Genomic DNA, 22,086 nt, shown 5'->3' on the forward strand with positions numbered 1-22,086 from the left:
ATGAGTTCAATTCAATCTATTTAAATTGGTTCCAACCTAAACTTAGTCCATTGACATTTGCTTTCTTACTTTTTATCAATAGATTGGATATAGATTCAATCTGATCCAATCCATTACAGATAAATCAGGTCTAATCCAATCCAATAAATACTTTGGACCAATAAGTCTAGACTGATTTAATTTAATGTCTTATTAATCCATCTAATTTATCCAAATTGATTTTAATTTAGATGGGATACAACCCAAAACTGGTTCATTGACACCCTACATGTAGGATAGGTTCACTTTGACCCCTACCCAACACTGGGCCAATCCACTGAACTCCACAAAAAACTCCAAAGAAATTTAGGGCCCATGAAGTCTCTCCGTGATAACACAGGATTTTCAAGTAATTAGCTTCTTATCACAGTGGATAAATATCACCATTATGCAAAATGGCATCATAAAAAATATAAAAAAAAAAAAAAAATGAAGAAGGCAAAGGTTCCTTGACTTTTAAATCGATCTGCTGTACTTGGTGTTGCGTCTTGCAAAGCACAAAGGGGCCACTGGGTCCTCCTCTCTCCACCCCATCCCCCAAATTAGAGTGAGTTTTTCTGACAATACCTTATTTATCTTCTTTCTTTTGTCCAAAACAAAAAGCACGACCCTCTGATTCAAAGCAAAAGGATCAAAGACCAAAATATAAAAATATTATTTAGCCTGCCATCAGCTCTGGGTTTCCTTCCTTATCATTAGAAGTTGAAAAAATAAAGAAAATTTTCTGATCAGTACTCTTTAATTTGGCTCGAGTGACAATTTGGGTCTCTAACTTTAAAATGTGACAATCTCAAAATGAGACAATCTAATACATGTTATTAATCAGCCGTTAAATGGCATATAAAAAGAAATAAATACTCTTCAAGTGTTATCTAATTTTCTTTATCAATCATTCACTAAAATTAGAACCAACACTCAAATTTTTCATTCCTGCACTGCAACAACACTTTTGTCTTTGTTATCCTCTGAATATTCAATTATCTTTGGACCAAAACCAAAGCAATTTTTGAAAGAAAAGTTTTCCTTTAACTACTGTTATGGCAAATCAATTTGGGTAGCCATATCATTGCTGCACCAAAGTACTGCCATGCCAACTTCACCAATTACTTCACCAAGAAGTTCTGGTCCGACCCATTTTCTTTCAAACGTTTCAAGGCTGGGATCCCTGTTATTTCAATACTGGCATGATTGTTATCGATGTATGAAAATTGAATGAAGAAAAATATACAAAGAAACTAGAGTCGTAGATAAGAATACAGAAGCGACACTGTATATACGAATTGGGCTCACTGCCTCCATTTTTGTTGGTTTTTGGCACGGGCTTGATGGGAATAATCTGAAGGCTTCTGCAGGAATCTACATCTTAGACCAGTGAATCTACTGCATTGGAGTGGAAAGGGGAAGCCATGGCTGCGATTGGACTCGAAGTGGCTTTGTCCATTGGATAGCTTGTGGGCACCCTATGATTTGTTTCGGCACGAGCCACTATTTTCAAACAACTAATCAATCACTATAAAGAGTGAGCATTATTGTCAACATTCGTTATTCATGATTATTCATGAACTAGTTCAGGAGTAGCCCACTATGTTGCAATCCCATCATCCTGGATCAAAATAGGAAAAAAAGAAAAAAAGGAACAGCCTTACCTTGCAAAGAATTGTAACTTCTATGAATAAGAATCAACAGTGCTTTGTTAGAGAGAAAACACAACAATAACAGAAAAGGGTTTTGGTGATTGTGACAAAGCGTTTGGGTTCTGTTTCATTTTCTTCCAACAGTGTGTTTTATTTTCAAATATAATTTTGACATTTTTAAAAGTCTTAAATGGCATATGAGGTCATATGGTATACATAACTGATTGTCATGCTTCAAAAGTTTGGATGCTAGATTGTTGCATTTTAAAGTTCAGGAACCAAATTGTCAGTCAAGCTAAAGTACATGGTCCTGATTGGAAATTTCCCCAAAAAAACAAATAAATAAATCTAAGACACCAACTATTTGGTTTAATGATGTGAGGTCTGGCGTGCACAACACATTGGATTAAGGGGTCATTGCAAATTTGCCAGATAGATCCTACGCCAGAGAGACATCGGAGAAAAGTGTTGTGCTGCCGGAGAGTTGGAGCTTTTGAACAAGGGTTTCAAACTCTGAACCTAAAGTGTTTTACATTTTGGACTTCCAGACTCGAGGTTTTGATTCATTAGTTAAACAAGGGTTTCGGGTTTCTTATGTATCGAATTAAAGGATATTTTAACTAGAGCTGCGTTTAAATGCAGTGTAAATGTAAAAGTACAACGATGGAGTTGTACATCAATAGGTTTAAAGTTATGGATGGTTGTAAACTTAAAAGTGTGATTATGGATGTAAATATTTATATCGTTTTTATTAAAGTTGTATTTACATTGATTATCGGTGTAAATATTTACCTCATTTTTATCAAAGTTGTATTTACATTGATTATCGATGTAAATATTTACATTGTTTTTATCAAAGTTGTATTTACATGATATTTTACATCGATTTTCTATATTTAACTACACTCCATCCAAACGCCGACAAATATGAACCAAAGTGTTTAAATACATCATTTTGTATTTACACTGAAAAATATGTAGACTTAGGTTCAAATCAAACCCATAAGGAAATGGATAAATTTATTATGGACTACTCCAACTCAATATATTATACTGAACCATTCAAACCAATTTGATTAGTTTCGATTCGGATTGTATCCAATCCAAAATCAGTTCATTGACAACCCTACCATCTAGCATTGTAACTCTAGAAATTAGGGCTGCAAGTCGGGCCGGGTTAGATCGGGCTGAGGCCAATCCTAGTCCAATCCTAAGTTCTAAACCTTAACCCTAATCCTAACCCAACCCGACCTACCCAACCATAACCCTAACCCAAACCAAATTCCTTTAACCTCAACCCAACCCAACCCATCCCAAAGTCAACTTCGGATTGGTCTGGGTTCAAGTTGGGCCCAGCCCAACCTTCTTCCCATCCCTTAAAATTTGTAGAATTTCTTAATCTTAGATCTTAACTCAACTTTCATTACATATTTTAATCATATGTTTTATTAGTAATTGTTTGTTGATGTTTTTATTGGTTCTTTAAGTACAAAATTTAGAAAAAAAAAAAAGTGTTTGAAATGACTATAATTTATTATCGTGACTTAAAATAGATCTTTTATGGGTAACAAGCTATGTGTGGCAAACAACAGAGAGTAGATAAAGAACAAAATGTTCAAAAAACATAAAACGTGTTATCAAGGTTTTAGTATTTTTAAATAGAATTAAGTGAAGTGATTATCTTAAATGAAAAAAAAACGATAGTATGTGGTAGTGGCTATACAACTATCATGCATCTAAACAAATCAATGTGTATGATCATATATATAACATATATTTATATATGATATGTACTATAGAGTCAGGTTTGGGTTGGGTTGCCCAAGGGATCAACCCTAACCCTAACTCGAGCATCAACCCGACCCAACCCAACTCGACTTTTTTGAGTTGGATTCGAATTGGGTTTGGGCTAACCCGGCCCAAGTTGCAGCCTTACTAGAAATTATCAATATACAACTACCTAAAAATTTTTTGGGTCATTTAATTTTAGTCCCTCTCAGATTTCTTAATGGGATCGTACAGTTCTAATCAATGTCAAGGGAGAATAGATTTCCAATATACGGGGGAATGGTATTTATAGGAAGAGGGATGGGCATAAATGCATTTGGGAAACCAATAAAGCAATTTTGAGAGGAATTACACTCTAAAAAGACTGTTTTTCTTTTTAATTCAAACTCATGATGACACGATACTGTAAAATCTCATATCTAGGGTTGACCATGGGCCAAGTCCGACCGGGCTTTGCCTTCATAACAATGGGCTTAGGCTAGGCCCAGGTCCGGCTTGGCCCATATTATGGACCTAAAAATAGAGCCCAAACCTGGCCCTAAATAGTCTCAGGCCGGTCCAGGCTAAGATTCCAGGCCTAATTATTGTAGTTCAGTTATAAAATTAAACAATTGTACTTTTTCACTTATTGTCGTGGAGACTATAGTAACCTATAAGAAACTTTAAACTTAATATCAAGATGAAAGTTTCTAAAATAAAAGAAATTAAATAATTATACCTTGTAATTTATAAGTTTCAATTGGTCATTAGTATGCTAAAATTGATAATTTTAAAAAATCAATTCTTCTATCTACAAAAAATCAACTTAAAACCTACAATATCTATAAAAAAATAACCATCCATTATCATATAATATCCACAAAACATCAATTATCAAACCTACAATTAATCTCTATTTAATATATAAAATATCAATTATCAAATATTTTAAATAATATATACATGCATATATATATTATTTATAATATCTAAGCTGGGCCTAAACCTGACCCTAAATTTTATGGGCCTGATGTGGGCCTGGGCCTTAACAAAAAAAACTGTTTCGAACCGGGCTTGCCAAGGCCGATTTGAAATAATCACCCCTACTCATATATTTTTGTAAAGGTGAGGTCCGTATCCAATCCATTCCACCAAAAGACCCCACATACCTTTAACCAGCATTGGCTAATTGAGTAATGACCGTTAATGATATTTATTCCACTATGATACCGGATGAACTTATAATCAATCACCGAGTATGATGAAAGTGATAATCAATAACGTGGTATTTATTGATTAAAGCTCTTGTGGTATCATTACTTTTTCAGCGTCTTTATCTTTGTACAAATCCTCGTAAATGTTTCATATGAATTTTATCTAGTATAATTTATTTAGACACCCTTTATAATTTCATGTGTTAACCAAAATTCATTCAAAGCTTTGATAGTTAGCTGGAATGCATTTTGTTGGCAGGTGCAGGTGATCCGAATTCAAATTCAGCTAATTGTCTTTTCCAGGCCAGCACCTTGATTGGGGGAATCAAACAGCTAGCCATGAATTGGTTTCTTCATTAGACGATCTTTCTTGTGTGCATGTGAATTGTATGGTCAAACTGAGCGATGACAATTTGGGACAAGTAATAATTAACACAAGCAACTGGAAATCAAAAGACCACACGCAACAGGAAATTTAACTTGTTCAAAAAACGCTACAGGAAAATAAAATAAGAAACTTCTTATAGGCCATGAAATAGGACCACCCAATGTGGGATATAATATGGATGATTAAGAACTAATTCATCCAAGTGACTAAAGCAACTGGTAATAATGAAGACTGTATTTACAGAGGAAATCCTAAGCAGATTGGCAATAATTCTTTCGCATGCAATAAAGAAATATAACTTTATGTACAATGTCATCATCCAAATACCCATCAATTTAATTAATTGATCATCCATCCGCTTGCAATACAAGACTAAGACGGAAGGAGGATTTGTAATATAAATCATCTAGGATTGATTCTAGGGGGAGGGGGTCAATAATAAATACAGCCATGCTTCATCAAGGCATATTCTTCATTGCACCTTTCTTGCTCTCCTTGCTGCATGGCACAAAAGAACCCAGGATTCTCAAGCATTGTTGCTCTTTCTGCGGCCAGCACCTCCATAAGCCCAGAAGGGTTTGGCAGCACTACGTTTCAATGCCTTAACTCCCAATGGGTTGTCCTTGCTCTGTTGTAATGGAAAAATAGAAAAGAAAATTGCCATTAGGTACAAAGATGAAAAAGAAAAAAAATTAAGAAACTTTGGTATGTTGCTATACAATCAAAAGAGAACACAATGGTGAAAAGTGAAAACAAGTTTATGTGATTAATACCATGAGGCAGGTCCCTCCATCGACGTTGCAGACAGGATAGTCCTGGGGGCAGCAGCTGTAGTGGTCTTCGCAGCAAGTAGCAGACTCAAGTGGGCAGCATCCCCATTCAAAGCAGTACTTGCCAAATTCGAAGAGACAGCAGCAGGTGTTACTCTCGGGACACGAATAGTAACCATCACAGACTGTGGGGGGCTTCACTGGAGACGGGGGAGAAGGCCCAGGGTTTGGAGGGTTCTGCCCCTGCTTGATGGGGTAAGAGGCCTGCATTGCAATTCCGCACTTGCCAGTTGCACCGCTGGCCAAATTACGCTCCATCCTGATGTACCCTTCCTCACCCCAGCTGCTACCCCACGAGTTCTTCACAATCCAGTAGTCTACACCATTTTCCGAGCCATATCCAACAGCAGTCACACCGTGGTCCAATGCTGTCCCACACCGTCCTGTAAATATACCCTGAAGAAATGGATGAAACCACAGTGTCACACTCGGTTCTTACCATGGAGCCATGGACTTACAGGCATTCAGATTTTCTGCATAACTCTAAAATAGAACCTATATATACATAAAAAAGGCTGAAGACCTCCATAATCGAAGTCATCCATTCTATAAAAATTAAAACTACAAGGAAATGACCAAAAGGATGATATTGTCTTGGGGAAAAAAAACGCTTTTTTCCTACACTTGTCTGAACCCAATTAACAACTAAAATTGAAACCAAAGAACAGTTGGAATGTTCAAAACCATCAAGTAGATCAACCAATTACACAGTGCCAAGTCAACTAATATGCATACATTTTTATTTTAAATACCAACTAAATTAACTCTGGGTTATCGTTAAATAATTCTAAGATAGAAGGAAAGAAGAGAGAGAAAGGGTAAATAACTTACGGATTGGTAGAGCTGGAAGGCCCTGCCACCGGCTTCAATGGCAACGCTGACGGGTTGATTTACCACCGCCTTTTTCAAGGCATTCTCGTCGTTCTCCGGAACATCTTCGTATGAATCAATTGTAACGACATGAGCATTTTTCTGCAAATAATTAATTAATTGGTTAATTAGAATACCGAACTAACCAATTTGAGACAAAAGGAAAAGAGAACGAGACAGACAGACTAACCCGATAGGTGTCGCATCGGCCGTCGCGAGCTTTATATGGATAATCGTCTTCTGTGTCGATGCCGCCGTTGCTGATGATGAACTCAAAGGCGTAATCCATGAGACCCCCGTTACATCCCTGGTTATATGATGTGTCACAGTCTACCAATTCCTGCTCCGACAGCGAGATCAGATCACCCGCAACAATCTTGTTTATCCCCTCCACCGCAGCAATCGTCGAGAAAGCCCAGCAGCTCCCTTCATTATTTTCATTAAATCTTAATTAATTAGCTAATTACAAAGTAACAATACATCTGCAATCCCTGACTCAGTGACTTATGAGCAAAAAGAAGACATAATTCAAGATGGATGCATAGTCGGCCGGTCTGCCGGCCGTCCGGCCAACGAGGCTGACCAATAGTTGCCAGGTCCGATCAAAGGGCAGACCTGGAATGACATAGAACATGGCCCACCACCCGTTGGCCACTCTTAACCTCTACCATTGAAGAAGATACAGTGAACTCATTCCCAATCCCTACCAAAGAGGAATGGAACGAAGAATCCGTTATCTGTCAACAAGATTCCATCATCCAAAGGCCGAATCCGACTTTACCGGTTTAGTCCCCACGGATCCGCAATTATCCCACCCCACTAAACCAATTAATCAATCAAAACCAGATAACGATTCTTCACGGTGGTATTACCGTAACTTAAGATCAGCCATTAATCTTTACTTTCTGACCAAGGAAACAGATGAGATACCACTATACACGACTCTTGATAAAGTGATCGAATAAAAATGAAACGGATAAATTAATTAATTAAAAAAAAAACAAAGACTTACCGCAACTGCCTTGGTCTTTGACGGCAACGACAGCCCCCTTATCTCTCCAATCGACGGAGTCCGGCAAAGCGTCACCGGCCTGGAAAGCGTATCGGTTACTCTTTGGTCTCGAAGCCCTCCTGTTGGGGTTGAGCTTCGTACCCAAATACATAGCCCGGTATTCATCGTTGGTAAGATCGGCAAATCGGTTCAAACCCACCTTGTAGGTGCGGTTCCGGGAGTTGTGCTCGTCGATAAATCTCAGATTGTCCTTAAAAATCTCGAATCTCCTCTCCTTCTCCCCCAAAGCGTTGTACGCTTTACCGTGCGTCACGAGCCAGGACTCGTAAAGACCCCTCACCTCCTGATCACTCCTCCAACCCGTTTTCATTCCGTGCTCCTCGTCGTACTTTATGATCGACATGTCCGTCGCCAAAGAAACGGCGAAGAAAAGATACAAGAGGGCAGCCACGGCCACCATCATCGAAGAAAAGGAAAACTTAGTGAAATCCATCATCCCAGTAAACAAGGAAGAGATCAGAAACCGATGCTCGATGAGTCCCTCCGGAGGAGAGAACGGGGGGTTTATATAAGGAGATGGGAAGGACAGGGGATTTAAGTTTAATTGAAAAAAAAAAAATAGAGGAGATATTATTATCTGTCCTAGACTAAAATTAAACTTTCAGGAAAAAAAAAAGGGAAATTACAGTTCATACAGATAGTAGTAGTCGTAGAAGTAGAAGAATGTGGACCAGATTCGATGGACTGGGAAAAGGAAAAGAAGAGGGCAGACGGCAGACGTAACCCTAAGAAATCAGAACGGTGAAAAATAAAAATAAAAAAATCGTTTCCTTCTTCGTTTCTGTAACCATGGTTAATTTTTGCCAAACCACAAGGGTTACTGCGAGTGTCTACTCTAGTCTACTCTCCCTATTCCCTAATCCAATGGCATACGAAGGAGGTTTTGCCACGTTAAACTAGGTTTGGCAAATCACCTCTTGACGCGTTGCACGTCTTTATTGGACAGTGGGACTTCTCTTTTGATCTTTCCATGTGCACCAATTTTGAATTCCTCCCCCCTCTTCCCTTTCAGCTATCAATGACTTTTCTAGTTTTCTTCTCCCCGTCAATAATAAAGTTTCTTTTTCTTTTTTCCATTTCGATATAGCCTCCGTACAGGGATTCCAATTGTATACATTTTTTAACACGCCAAATTATATGCACTACCCTGCTCCCAGAAGAGAGATTTTGTTTGCTACTAGGTGATGAATGGTGATTAAATTACAGTTCACATCGGCACGCCGCACGGTACATCCCAACCATGATGTTCCCAATTCATGCTAAGATGTATATGTGTGGCGATTCATAAAATTCTAATGTCATCTCCATTCAATTAAGGGTGAAGAAGAGGAGTTTAGATCTGCTACCAATCGGGTGCTCCTAACCAGCCACTGTAGCGGCACATTGAAAACATCTTCCCATGAGCTATGAATGGGAGATTGTTGGGACAGTTTTCATCACATTTTGTTGATAGCATATTCCTTCCAAAACCATAATTTTTTAAAATTGGATTCGACTATTATATGGAAAAACATTATGTCTGAAATTTTTTTGACCAATTAACTAGTATCATAAGTGTGGCAGCCAACTATGTATTATTTATCAAAATTCATTGGTGGGTTTTGATTGGTCAAAATTCTTTCAATACTATGTCTTTCCCGCATCATAGATTTTCCCTTTAAAATTGGACTAAGCCCTCTTAAACAAAAAACCTAATAAAGATAGAAGGCATCGTACCAAAGAAACTTTTAACCAATCAACCCATATTATAAAAGTGGCAACTTTTTCTTCTCCATCCCGGGGGTACACAACGGGGGATCCCCCAACCGTGGTGTAGGGATATCATCTCAACAACCACAAAAGAAAGAGAAGCTTTCACCACTTGGGCGATTAGATGCACTGGCAAAGTTTGATCCCTAGGTCTAAATTGAAAATATACATAACCAAAATAATTAAGCAGATTTGAGATTTTATAAGATAATGCTTCAGTTTCCAGTCAAAAAATTCCAAAAATCTTGTAATTGCATCCACAAGCGCTTTTGCATCCGAGTAAATGGTGAGATTGGTCCACCCATGTTGCTTGGCAAAAAGAAGGCTTTGAAGAACCGCTATATGTTCAGCTAGGGGTGGATTCGAGCCGAGCCGAGCCGAATATTTGAGTATTTGAGCTCGGTTCGATAGAAAAATGCAAGGCTCGAGCTCGGGCTCAAGCTCGATTCTAATAAGAAAAGGAAGCTCAAGTTTGGTTCGATCATCGGATTTATGTGTTCAATCTCGACTCGCCTCGAGCTCAATAATGAACTAAGCTTATTCGAGCTTGAACTCAAGCTTTCTGGTGACTAGTGAACCTATTTGGACACAACTTCCTCGGACGTCGGTAGTTGGGCGTCAATAATGAACCAAGCTTCATAGGACGTCGATAGTCATGCATCAACTTTGCATGTGAGAGAGCTTGAGAGTTGAGATGGACTGAATTTCTGAGAGAGTTGAACGAAGAAGTGAAGAACGAAGAGGAAGATGAAGGGTTTGATCCTCGTTGGGCGTCGACTGTGAATGTGAGAGCTTGGGACCGAATCTCTAAGAGTTGAGACTAGGAGAGTTGATCGAAGAAGTGAAGGATGAAGAGGAAGAAAAAGGGTTTGATCATGTCAGACGTCGATTGTGAATGTGAGAGAGCTTGAGAGTTGAGATGGACCAAATCTTTGAGATTGAGACTGGAAGAGTTGATCAAAGAAGTGAAGAACGAAGAGGAAGACGAAGGGTTTAATCCTCATCGGATATCGATAGTCGGGCGTCGAGTCATCAACTATGAATGTGAGAGAGCTTGAGAGTTGAGGCAGACCAAATCTCTGAGAGACTGAGACCGGGAGTGGAGAGTTGATCGAAGAAGTGAAGAATGAAGGTCAAAGAGGAAGATGAAGAGTTTGATACTTTAAGATTTTCCCTCTTTACTTTCTTTAGTCTTCAGAGTAAAGATAGAATGTGAGGGGACCAACATTAAACTGTGTCTCCTCCAATAACATTTATTCAAAAGGCATAATATATAAACATTATATATAGAGGCTCGGTCAGGCTCACAAGCCTAACGAGCCAAACTATAGAGTATTCGAGTTTGGCTTGATTAACAAGTTAGCTATACATGGAGCTTGAATTCAGCTCAAAGCTTGAATTTGGTCGAGCCAAGCTGAGCCAAGCTCGAATAGCTCGTAAAAAGCTTAGTTTATGTCCACCCCTATGTTCAGCTTCCATGGGAATCAAAACATTAGAAACTTTATCAACCATAACACAAAAAAAAATTTAAGTCATTATCCAAAATAACTAGACCAAAAGAACCTTGTTTATTCATGAGGGCTTCCCCGTCCCATATAATATTAGGGAGCATGGGTCCTTACAACATTGTTGTGATTTTGGAAAATTACCAGAGTGGAATGCAAGTTAGGAGATAAGGCATTTTCAAGGTCTTTGATGCCCTGGTGGATCTCAAGATTTAACAGGATTTGCAGAAGGACCCAAGTGATGTTTTTTCTAGTCATTCTTGAAAACTAAGCTATTCCTAGCTATCCAAATGAAATACTAGGCCATAGCTAACCAATTGATAACTTGCTCCCTTGTTAATTTATCACTAAAAATATTAGCCAAGATGTTAAGGACATTAGAGAAAGAGAGAAGGCTCGAGGGAAGAAAGATAGACTATGGACTAGCAAAGAGAATAGCTCTAGCAAACATGCAGTGAAGGAAGATATGAGGAGCATTTTCCTCTTGAATGAGACACACGGGGCATTCTGTTTGGACCAAAATCCCCCTTGTTACTAGGTCAGCTTTGTAGGGAATTGAGTTCCTTAGGAGCCTCTAGAGGAAGATCTTGAATTTCAAGGGAATCTTAAGTTTCCAATCACATTTAAGCCACTTTGAGATTAATTTAGGGGTGGGAGTGCTGACATTTTCCTAGAGAAACTTCATAGCACTTCTTGGTTGTTGATGAGGGGTGATTTGGCCCTCCGCTGACCTGGCGACATGTGGCATCTGTCTTTGTCGCTTAACAACTCAACGCCACGCAGATAGACACGTATCTTGCTGAGTCAAGGAGGCGCACCCCAGAATCAATCTAGGACACCCCATACACAGCTCGGGCACCTCAGTAGGGCGGCTAGCAACACCTCGTCTAGGGCCGACCTATGATACCTCGTCGTTACTGGTCCAAGGGACCTCGGTGTGAGGAGTGACCTCCATGAGGACTTGCTAACCTATGGTACCTCGTCAGTACTAGTCAAAGTGACCTCGACATGGAGAGCAACCTCCCTCAAGAACTTGCCAACCTGGCTGAGGTCCAGGTGGCGACCTATGAGATGTGTTCGCTGACCTCCTCTGCAGGCGTCCCATCATTCATGGGTCCTTCAGAAGTTAGCTCCCATATTGAATGTCTCGGAGGAAGGCACAAAAGTCTAGTATGCATGTGAAACTACCTTCGAGGACTTCAGACCAGTTAGCCACGTCTTCCCAGATATCTCGGATGCAGTGCATGGAGTTCACACCAAACAATACAAAGGTCTCGTTTCCAACTTTAGAAGGTATACACAATTTAGCTCTCTAACTCTTTCGCTTTTTAACTCTCTCCAAAATCTCTAGTTCGCTGACTTAAGCATCGGAGTGCCCACCCTGAGTAAAGCATCCCATGCACTCTGATATTGTCTTTTTTGCAAATCGATATGGCAAACTTGCCAGTTAGACATCCAAGTTGCCCTCCAGTAGGGAGCTACTAGATTGCACATCATCAATTGGTGCAGTCTATGGGAATTGCTACGTGAAATCTAGGTCCTCAACTCTCATTTTAAAATTCGCACTCAACGGTAATCAACCTGGATGAGCTTCTTCAGCTCTATTCGTAAGGTCACCTCTACAGGTAGAGCCCACCCAAGTACCCTTCGTAGCTCTCGCGGGAGTCGGGGACTAATAGACTATGAGGGTGACCTTGCGGGTCAAGCCTTTTAAGGCTCCCATGCGAGTTGGCGATCTACAGATAGTAGCGCCACCCACGTAAGTTGAGCTCTCTATGGCTATCGTAGGAGTAGACGGCCAACGCCTCCGAGAGCTAATGTAATGTAGCCGTGGCATTGACTTGTCGTCCAATGCCAACAACAACACATGTATTTACGATGCTATCACAAGGGGGCAGAATCTAAAAGACCAGCCCATGCAAGTTTCAGAGAAATGGTGCTTACAATGGTCCTAATTGAGTTTGGGTGCAGTTGATCCAATGGTAAACCATAGTGTTGAAGGATTTCATGGGTAAATAGATGAAGAGGAAAGCGGAGCCCAGCAATGAGGGCTTCCTTGAAGACATTGACCTTGTTTTATATGTGGCTCCATGGATATTGCCCATCCTCGGGCCGGAAATAGTTAAAGTTACTAGGGATCGGATCCATTATTTCCTCATCGGACAGCTCAGAGGGCTCAAAACCTATTTAGATTGGTCTTGTTGAGAGGTCGAGGCCCCTCCATGGAAGCCTCTTCATCTCTTGAACTGAGGTCCCCCCCCCCCCTAGCTCGAGTGTTTGGGTAGCACTCCCTCTCCGACCTGCTAGACATAACTAGGAAGAAATGGAGACTTATCGATGAGAAGAAGAAAAAGATGAGTACTGGAAACCGCCACAATTGAGTTGGAGGTCGACAAAATCGTCACCAATCTTTTCTTTAGCGCAAGTCCAAAATTAGAAAGTGACTTGGGGCCCTTGAGGGGTCCCCCTAATTTATAGACAGAAACATGGACTACCGATGATCCAGATTTGCCTAATCCAACGGTCCAAGAAGAAGCTCGCGTTTGAAATTTTGAAGTGCACGCATGCCATAATTTAAAGGGAGAGTGATGGTTCAGCCCAGGGTCAGAATTTGTAGGCCCAAATTATTGTTGGGGTAGGTGCCAGCTCAGAATTGATGCCAATTCACATGTGGGCATTAGTCAATGTTTATAGCTCTGCAGTGGAAATCAGAAATCTACGTTGGGCATGTCCATACTTTTCCGTAATTTAAATTTTGAAACCATGCCCATTTTCGAATTTCAAATTTTGAAAGGTTGTACCTGCTCGAAATTTTGAAGGACGCGTACGCCATTTTGAAAGCGCACCCTATTTCGAATTTTGAAGAGCGACGCAAAATTTCAAGTGCACGCCTTCGTGCCAACAAATATCTTGGTAGGTCAGCCAACTAGAGGGATTGACTCAACCGACGTCCAGACCAAGTTACCTCGGGCCTCATCTTCAAACAAGCTACACTCTTCACCGAATTGGCCTCGACTTGGGTGTGGGGGCAATTGATGTGGGGTGATTTGGCCCTCCACTGACCTGGTGACACATGGCATCAATCTTCACCTTTTGACACCTTAGCACCATGTGGATAGACATGTATCTTGCCAAGTCAAGGAGATGCACCCTGGAATCAGTCCAGGACACCTAATACACAGCTCGGGCACCTCGGCAAGGCGGCTAGCAGCACCTTGTCCAGGGCTGACATGTGGTACCATGTCGTTACCGGTCCAAGGGACCTTGGCATGAGGAGCGACCTCCACAAGGGCTTGCTGACCTGTGGTACCTTGTTAGTACCAGTTGAAGTGACCTCGACATGGGGAGCGACCTCCTTCAAGAACTTGCCGACCTGACTGAGGTTCAGGTGGTGACCTACGAGATGTGCTTTTCACATCTTCTACGGGCGTCCCATCATTCTTGGGTCCTCTAGAATTCAACTCCCATACCGAATATTCCAAAGGAAGGCACAAAAGCCTATTTTGCATGTGAAACTACCTTCGAGGACTTCAGACCGATTAGCCACATCTTCCCGGAGATCTCAGACGCGGTACGTGAAGCTCACGCCAAACAATACTTATAAAAAGTTCTCATTTCCAACTTTATAAGGTATGAACAATTTAACTCTCATAGATTTCTAGTTCTTTCACTTTTTAACTCTCTCCAAAATCTCCAGTTTACTGACTTAAGAGTCAGAGTGCCCACCTTGGGTAGAGCAGCCCGGGCACTCTGATACTGTCATTTTTACAAATTGACTAGGCGAACTCGCTAGCTCAACATCTAGGTTGCCCTCCAGCAGGGAGCTATCTGATTGTGCATCATCAATTGAAAAGTGTCCATTCAATCCAAGTCTCCACTACAACCAATCAAAACCTTACCAACCAACTATTTGGTACCTTGCTATCACATAAGTGGTAATTAATCAAGATTTCAAGCTTTGTATTTTTTATTCCCAATGGGAGATATTTCCAATGTGCAATTGCAAGGGGATGTGAGGACAGTGTGAATATGATTTTGTGAGAATGAAATCCAATTTCATTAATCAAGTGGTATTTATCAAGTAGGTTTTTGGCTTTGGTGTTGGGAACATTGCACCTTTTTCTGAGAAAAAAGGTGCTTGGCATGTGGAGTTGTAATCACCGTTTTCTTAAAAACTGTTTTATCAGAAAATTGTGTTTATTTTTTGTTTGGAATTAGTGTTGCCACACAGGCGTTTTTTGATAAAACAACACTGGTTTTGTTTGGTAACAGTGTTGGTAGCAACATTTTCAACATTGATCTTATTATCCAACGTCCAAAATGATGCCATGTCATTGCATCGTTGGCAACAATACATCATTTCCCCAAAAAACATCAAATTTGGCATTGCTCAAGACCACACTTTCTCGATTTCCAAGATGTGATTTAGAGCAACATTTTTTATGAGAAAACAGTACCAAACAAGAGGGTGTTTCTTCCAACACCATTTTCTCTAATATAGCACCTATATGGGACAGTTTTCTCATAAAAATGACACCGATGCCAAGCACTGACAAAATTAATTGATGGGGGCGGGGGAGTGATTGGTCAAATCCCTGTACACATCATACTTATGATTACATAATATTGTACACATTTTGTATGGTAACTTGGTAAATGTTCTAATTTATGTATACAATTGTATTTATACAAGAGTATAAGGAAAGATAGGATGATAATAAGGTATAAAATATCGCTATAATATGATATTAATGTCCATATAAGCATATAGTACGTATAATTGCATGGATAAAGCAATATGTATTTATGCATAAATTTGATTATTAGGTTTACGATCAAATTAAATACGGTTTCAGTTGAAAGCCTTGTTGGGGGAGGGAGTAGGGTTATGGTCAGGTTCTTAACTAGTATATTCGACCGGCCAGTCAAACTAGTGTCATGGTCACAAAAAAGTTGATCCAGTCAACAACCTATTGGTAAAGATGCTTGATATCTAAAGTGAAAATGATTCAACGGTTCAACCTTCAAGTTAGGTTTTAAAACACTAGGGGTCTGTTTGGTTCATTTGAATAAAGGTTTTAATTGAAATTGGAATGGCTCATGCCATTTGGTCCGGTTGGAATCAGAATCAAATTCTCATTCCTGGTGAAAATGACACTCTTCCATCTGAGTTGAGGGAATAGCCATTCTAGTCCTCTTAGGAGTGAGAACTCCATTCCAATTAACCAGAAGAAAAGAATAAGGAATAAAAAAAGAAAAAACAAAAATAAGTGACTCCCTAAAAACTTTCTCTTTTATTCAGCGCCAAATAGCGGCATTAATGGACCAGTTTTGGATTGGACCCTATCCAAACCAAAGTCAATTTGAATGGATTGGTCCATCCGCAATGAATTTTTATTGGATTGGGTTGGATTGAAACAATATCTGGGCCACTGATAGAATATAAGAATATAGGTGTCATGGGCCAGGTTTGGATTAAAACTACTCTAAATTAAATCAAATTTGAATTATTGGAAGGTCCAGACTTTAAATTGGACTGTTACAAAATGATCCAAAATATTCATTGGATTGGAGTGGACTGGTCCATTCGTAATGAAATCACATTGGACTGGAACAGATTTGGACTAATTCCAGTCCAATTGACACCCCTAGTGCCAACCTCTCTCCCTCCATCTCTACTGGCACCCCTACCTCCACCAACGGCTGAAACCCTGCAAACTTCGACCAGGTAAGTTACTACAAGTCATTGCCCGAAATGTGTTTTCTTTTCTCATTTTTAGTTGTCTCTGTTCATCTCTTTCTGTTGTCCCCCAATGGCTGAACCCTGCAACTACTCTGGTGAAGAATGAACCAGGCGAAGAAAACTAATAGTTTCTACTCGTCAATTTTCTTTTGTTTTTCATTTTTTTTGGTCGAAGCAAATTACCCTCAACTTTGCACTTTTGCAACAACCAAACAACATCAATTGAAATCTAATTCCCATTCTTGTGTAAAGCAAACAAAGAAAAAATTAGGCCCAATTCCAAGGGATTTCGACACCACTTCCATACACTTAATAGTTTTGATTTGATGGGACAAGATAGCACCATGGTTCAAAATATCAATACGCCCGATACGCCAATAGGGGCATATCGGGTGAATCGATATATATTTTGGAGTCTTTTTTTTTTTCATAACCGGTTTAGGGGTGTCAACAGTATTCGAAAATCCGATTTTAAATTCAGCATTCGAAATAATCGAATCGAATTCGGATAATTTGAATATCTAATAAGTCGAATTCGGATATCCTATTCTTACCGAATAGTTAATCGGATTCGAATTCAGATATGACCTGATTCAATTCGATAAATATCCGAATTCGACTGATTATTTAATTCTTATATATAATATATAAAATATTTTATATAATGTATATACTTTATATCAATAAAATTTTTATTTATATATTTATTAATATCTAAAATAAGTAATTAATCGAATTCAAATCGAATATTCAAATATTTAATTGCGAATTCAGATAGTAATTTTCAATATCCATCGGATATCGGATTTTCTAGTTGGATTCAAATTCGGATATTGCCCGGTCCGATTCGAATTCGATCCGTTTGCACCCCTAGTTTAGGTCTCCTCTACCCCCTGAACCGGTCAGACATCCGATACACCCACTGTAGGGGCATACCGGAGGGGTCTCAGAACGATACGTATCGGCCGATACGTGTTGATACTTTGAACCTTGGATAGCATTACTGAAACACGGGATTCTTTTTTGGGATAACTAAACTGTACTCCACCTCAGAAATCTGAAATTATAGTTCCCTCCTCCTAATCTATTAGTAGCCCCCCTATAAACTGCATCCTGTCCGTGAATTTGGTATCGATAATCGGTGGAACTAAGATTTTTAAGGGTGGACTGATTAGTAAAAACTCCTTTTTAAAAAAAAAAAAAAAAAGATATTTTATAAGAGGTAAGCCAAAAAAATGGAATAGGTCATAGGTGACAAGTTATGGCTAAACCCCTTTATGCATGGTCCTGTATGCCATACCCAATATGCATCATCTACTAAATACTCGTATTCCATTCCCATTTATGAATCATTCATAATGTGCTCTATAAAACCGGTATGCCATCCCCAATTGGCCTCTTGGCAAGGTATCATTTTTCTGTGGTTAAATCTAACGTGGATGCCTGATAATAAATCTTATTTGTATCAGTTTGATGCACATTTTTCTTTTTTGTTGATGGATAGCCTAATTTATAATTTGAGGTTTATGTTTCCCTTGATGTAAAAACATTGAATTTCCAGTCCACGGGATTCATAACCAAGGTCATTGACAAATTGTTGTTGAGTGGGTCCAATTATGGTTTGATGGTTGCAATTCATCCTCCACAAAACAAGCTGCAGAGGCAAATTATGGAAAATTCTGTTTTTTTTACTCACAAGAATCTTATCCACGTGACACTACAGTGGTACATTACACTGTGGAACATTTCATAATGAATGATAACATGCAAATTAATGTGGGGAGATGTTGTGTGATGATGGAGGCATGAATAGGTGTGGGTAGTAAATCTGAATTGAACTGAACTGATGAACTGATGACTGAAGGCCTTATACAAATAATAGACCAGTCTCCTATCCTATAGGATTCTATTGAGATTATTACATCAATATCCCACATACACATCTGAGCATACATCAGAAATATCTCCCATGCTTATCATTGGAAAATATTCCAAATACATGGTTGGAATGTATTATAGAGCTCTGATGTGACCTCGGTTCAGTCTACTACTAATGTAACATTATTGGAAAACCCCTCTTTTGGGTGGGTACGGTAGTTATGGAGATTTTTTGGACGCCTGCTTCCCGCTTTGTTGGGCTGAATTGGCCATGGTTAGTATCAACAACCCTTTAAAGTTTAATGTAAATAAAGCTTTTGAGCAAGTACAGGTTACCACGTCTTGTTCTCATACTCGATCCGGTGAAAAACTGTTTCTTCATTGGGCCATGGCCCATGGATCGAACATTGAAACTTTCTAGTTTGGTCATTAGACTTTATTCAAATAAAAAGATGTAAGCAACTTTACCCTTTCTGAATTATACAACACACCCCTTACCCTTTGCAATTATTATAACTTATTATCCTGCACCAAAACAATTACTCTTAAAATTAATTAGAGTATTTTTTGTATTTTATTTCATAATAATTTTATAGACAATTGTAGCTTAAATAGAAAAAGGTTGATTGGAAATACGAGGGGCCACTTGGTTACATTACAGTGTTGGAAAGGTCAAGGGATTGGTAGTTGGAAAGCGGCGACAGCAACGGCTTATCCACAAGCCAAATGGAAAGCTAGCACCTTAGCAAGTGGCAGCTAATGTGGGTCCTACACATTAGAATAGAATCTTTATGAATCATTGATTGCTACACAAACAAAATGTCGGAATCAACCATAATACTCCACTTATATTTCCATTTCGGAATAAAAAAAAAAAAGACGCGTAGGGACTTGGGAGAAATGAGAAAATATTATTTGATATTTATATAAGCAGAGTTGAGCACAGACCAGACTCGTTGCTTGCAGCTGTAGGAGATATGCCGATATAGGACCACACAATATTAAGATTAGGAGCCGGTCCCAGTCACATCATCAATTATCAAAGTTTAAATCTATCTATCAAAAAATAATATCGAAGGAAAAAAAATAAATATCAAAAGGTTAAATCCGGCAAATTCAGGCGTCAATATTATTGCATCATTCGTGACATGAAAAGTTGATACGGTCACGGAACCTGACGGATACAATTCACAATACATGCACTCGACGTCACCGTGTGAAGATGCCAATTTGCGCTGGCTGGGTGGCTGGGTCGCTGCACTGGAGTAAAAGTTTAGCTGAACGTGATAGGTGTATGATGGGTTGTGGAATCAATGATAAGGTTTTATATTATTTAAATATATAAAACCTGCATTTTTTATAATGGAACTCATCAATTTATTATTGACATACAAGCTTATTATTGGCTCTACAACATACTGAACAGCCAACGCCTTTATGCTCACGAGCCTAGATTTCAAGCAGTTTTAAACTGGCCTGGTGCTTGGTGGTAGGGGCGGATTGATGTCGGGACGGCCTCTTGGCCTTTGAGAGTTGGGAACTTTGAAGTTTCGATCTACGACGCATGAACCAACAGAACAGACTAACAGGAGAAACTGAAAATAAAAGGCTCTGTTCGGGTTATGAGGATGGTTGATAGGATTGTATAATTTCAACCAAGACCGTTGGATTAGGATGCTATTTTTACTTGTTTATAAACCTGCTTTTTTTGCTTAAAACTGGTTCACTAGCTTTGAGCCTTTAATATACTATGTTCCCCATCCAACGGCTTTAATAATTACATCGTCATCGGGTATTTGGGTAAAAAAGGGACTTTGTGCGAAATAATTTTGGGAGGTCAGGATTCATAGCATTAGGGTAATTACTAACTCGAAATTGATACTAATTTACGGGCGAAATAGGATGGGGGTAATTGACCTTTTAAAAAAATCAAATTTCTGCGATAAACCTGTCCGTATTTCTCCGTTGGTTTTCGTATTTGGCTACTGAATCGAGTTTTATCGATTGATTGAAAGTTGAAACGGACGTCAGAGCGGAATCTCCTACTCCATTGGTTCGTTCATTTTCAGATTCCCAGTGATTGCAAACGGTAAAAGTGTCGGTGGGCCCAGGGTCCAGGGAGACCCCACCTATCGTCTGCCGACGTCGGGATCTCTCTCTTCTTAGCCACCATTATCCACTTGAGTCGGTGTGTCCTTAGTCAGGCCACACAAAACAAGTTCCAAGATATTGGGTCATGGGCCGAACTCCGGAGCCACTGGCCCAACCAAAACAAAATTCAACCCTCCCTCCTGGCCCCTGGCCCAACTCTTTTATTTATCTGTTAATATTCCGATCCCACAGAACACATGGAGTCGTCCGTGTAGGTGAAATCATCGGCTGGGGCTAGGAGTTGGACTCCCAGTCCCTCCACTCCATAATCCAAATCCCCCACATGAGTGGGGGACCTACTTTAATGCGCTTTTGGGTGAGAGGTGGGTTGTCGTAGTATGATGACATGCATCCACGTGAGGTCCGTGAAGGATGAGGGTGAGGATGACGTTCCAACACCCTACCAATACGATCCTACTGCACACATATGATACATGGCAGGTCCCAGTCTCATAGTGAAATGTGTGGGATATGATTTTATTGATAGGGTGTTAGAATGCGTTTTGTTGGCAGCCGATTCTAACTCATTGCACAAGTTCCAATTTTGTAGCGTAACTAAAAGAAATAACGAGTTCACATCTCCGTCTTACAAGAGGCCACCCCACAATGCTCCACAGCACATTCCCGCCGTGCTGTCAGTTCCCTGGTAAATTTATCAGAATGATGTTTCCCGGATTTGGGGTTGTAAATCGATTGGGCCTTCCCACTTGGGTTGGGTTCCATTTGGATCACAGATTACACCACTAGGCAGTAGGCAGTCTATGGCTTAGTGTAGGGGTAGGACTAACTTTGAGTTTGAGGCCTGATTCGTAGATGAGCTAGCTGTTCCTGGGCCAAAAGTGGCAGGCTTTCCCAGTGGGCCCTTCACATGTGATTTACAACGAACCTGGTAAGGCTTCATCACAGGCCCACAATACATTCGACAAATAAAAAGAATTCTTCATTTAATATTGCAACTCATATAAGTATAACACATATGGATTAAATTGCCTAAACTCACATTACATATGATGTTGATTATTGACCAGGTGCTTATCGTGGGAACACCCCATTTTTTTTTATTATACTTTCTTTTTTTAATATTAATCCACTTAGAAACAATAAGAAATAATAGAATATAAACAGTAATAATTTGTCGTCTTCTCTTACTCTCATATATATATATATATATATATTTAAGGGTATCTCGTGTTGCCAAAAAAACTAGTCAATTGAGAGTTTAATTTAAGAAATAGACGTATAGAGA

The 22,086-nt window shown here is 39.5% G+C and overlaps 1 protein-coding gene and 1 pseudogene across 1 annotated transcript; one reads left to right on the forward strand and one right to left on the reverse strand.

The window, feature by feature from the left end:
- The first annotated feature begins 1,080 nt into the window (after positions 1–1,080).
- On the forward strand, positions 1,081–1,542 carry LOC148850270 (putative galacturonosyltransferase-like 3 pseudogene; annotated as a pseudogene).
- Positions 1,543–5,302: 3,760 nt separating this feature from the next.
- On the reverse strand, positions 5,303–8,811 carry LOC148850271 (cysteine proteinase mucunain-like). Its single transcript, XM_088943470.1, has 5 exons — positions 7,755–8,811; positions 6,933–7,168; positions 6,704–6,844; positions 5,816–6,268; positions 5,303–5,670 (listed from the first exon to the last, which is right to left on the reverse strand). The coding sequence occupies exons 1-5, from the start codon at positions 8,248–8,250 to the stop codon at positions 5,569–5,571; spliced, it is 1,428 nt and encodes a 475-aa protein (XP_088799596.1). The 5' UTR covers positions 8,251–8,811; the 3' UTR covers positions 5,303–5,568.
- Between the last annotated feature and the right edge of the window lie 13,275 nt (positions 8,812–22,086).

This window comes from Nelumbo lutea, chromosome 5, assembly GCF_056320005.1.
Source record: "Nelumbo lutea isolate HS-2025 chromosome 5, American lotus-T2T, whole genome shotgun sequence".
NCBI classification, from domain to species: Eukaryota; Viridiplantae; Streptophyta; class Magnoliopsida; order Proteales; family Nelumbonaceae; genus Nelumbo; species Nelumbo lutea.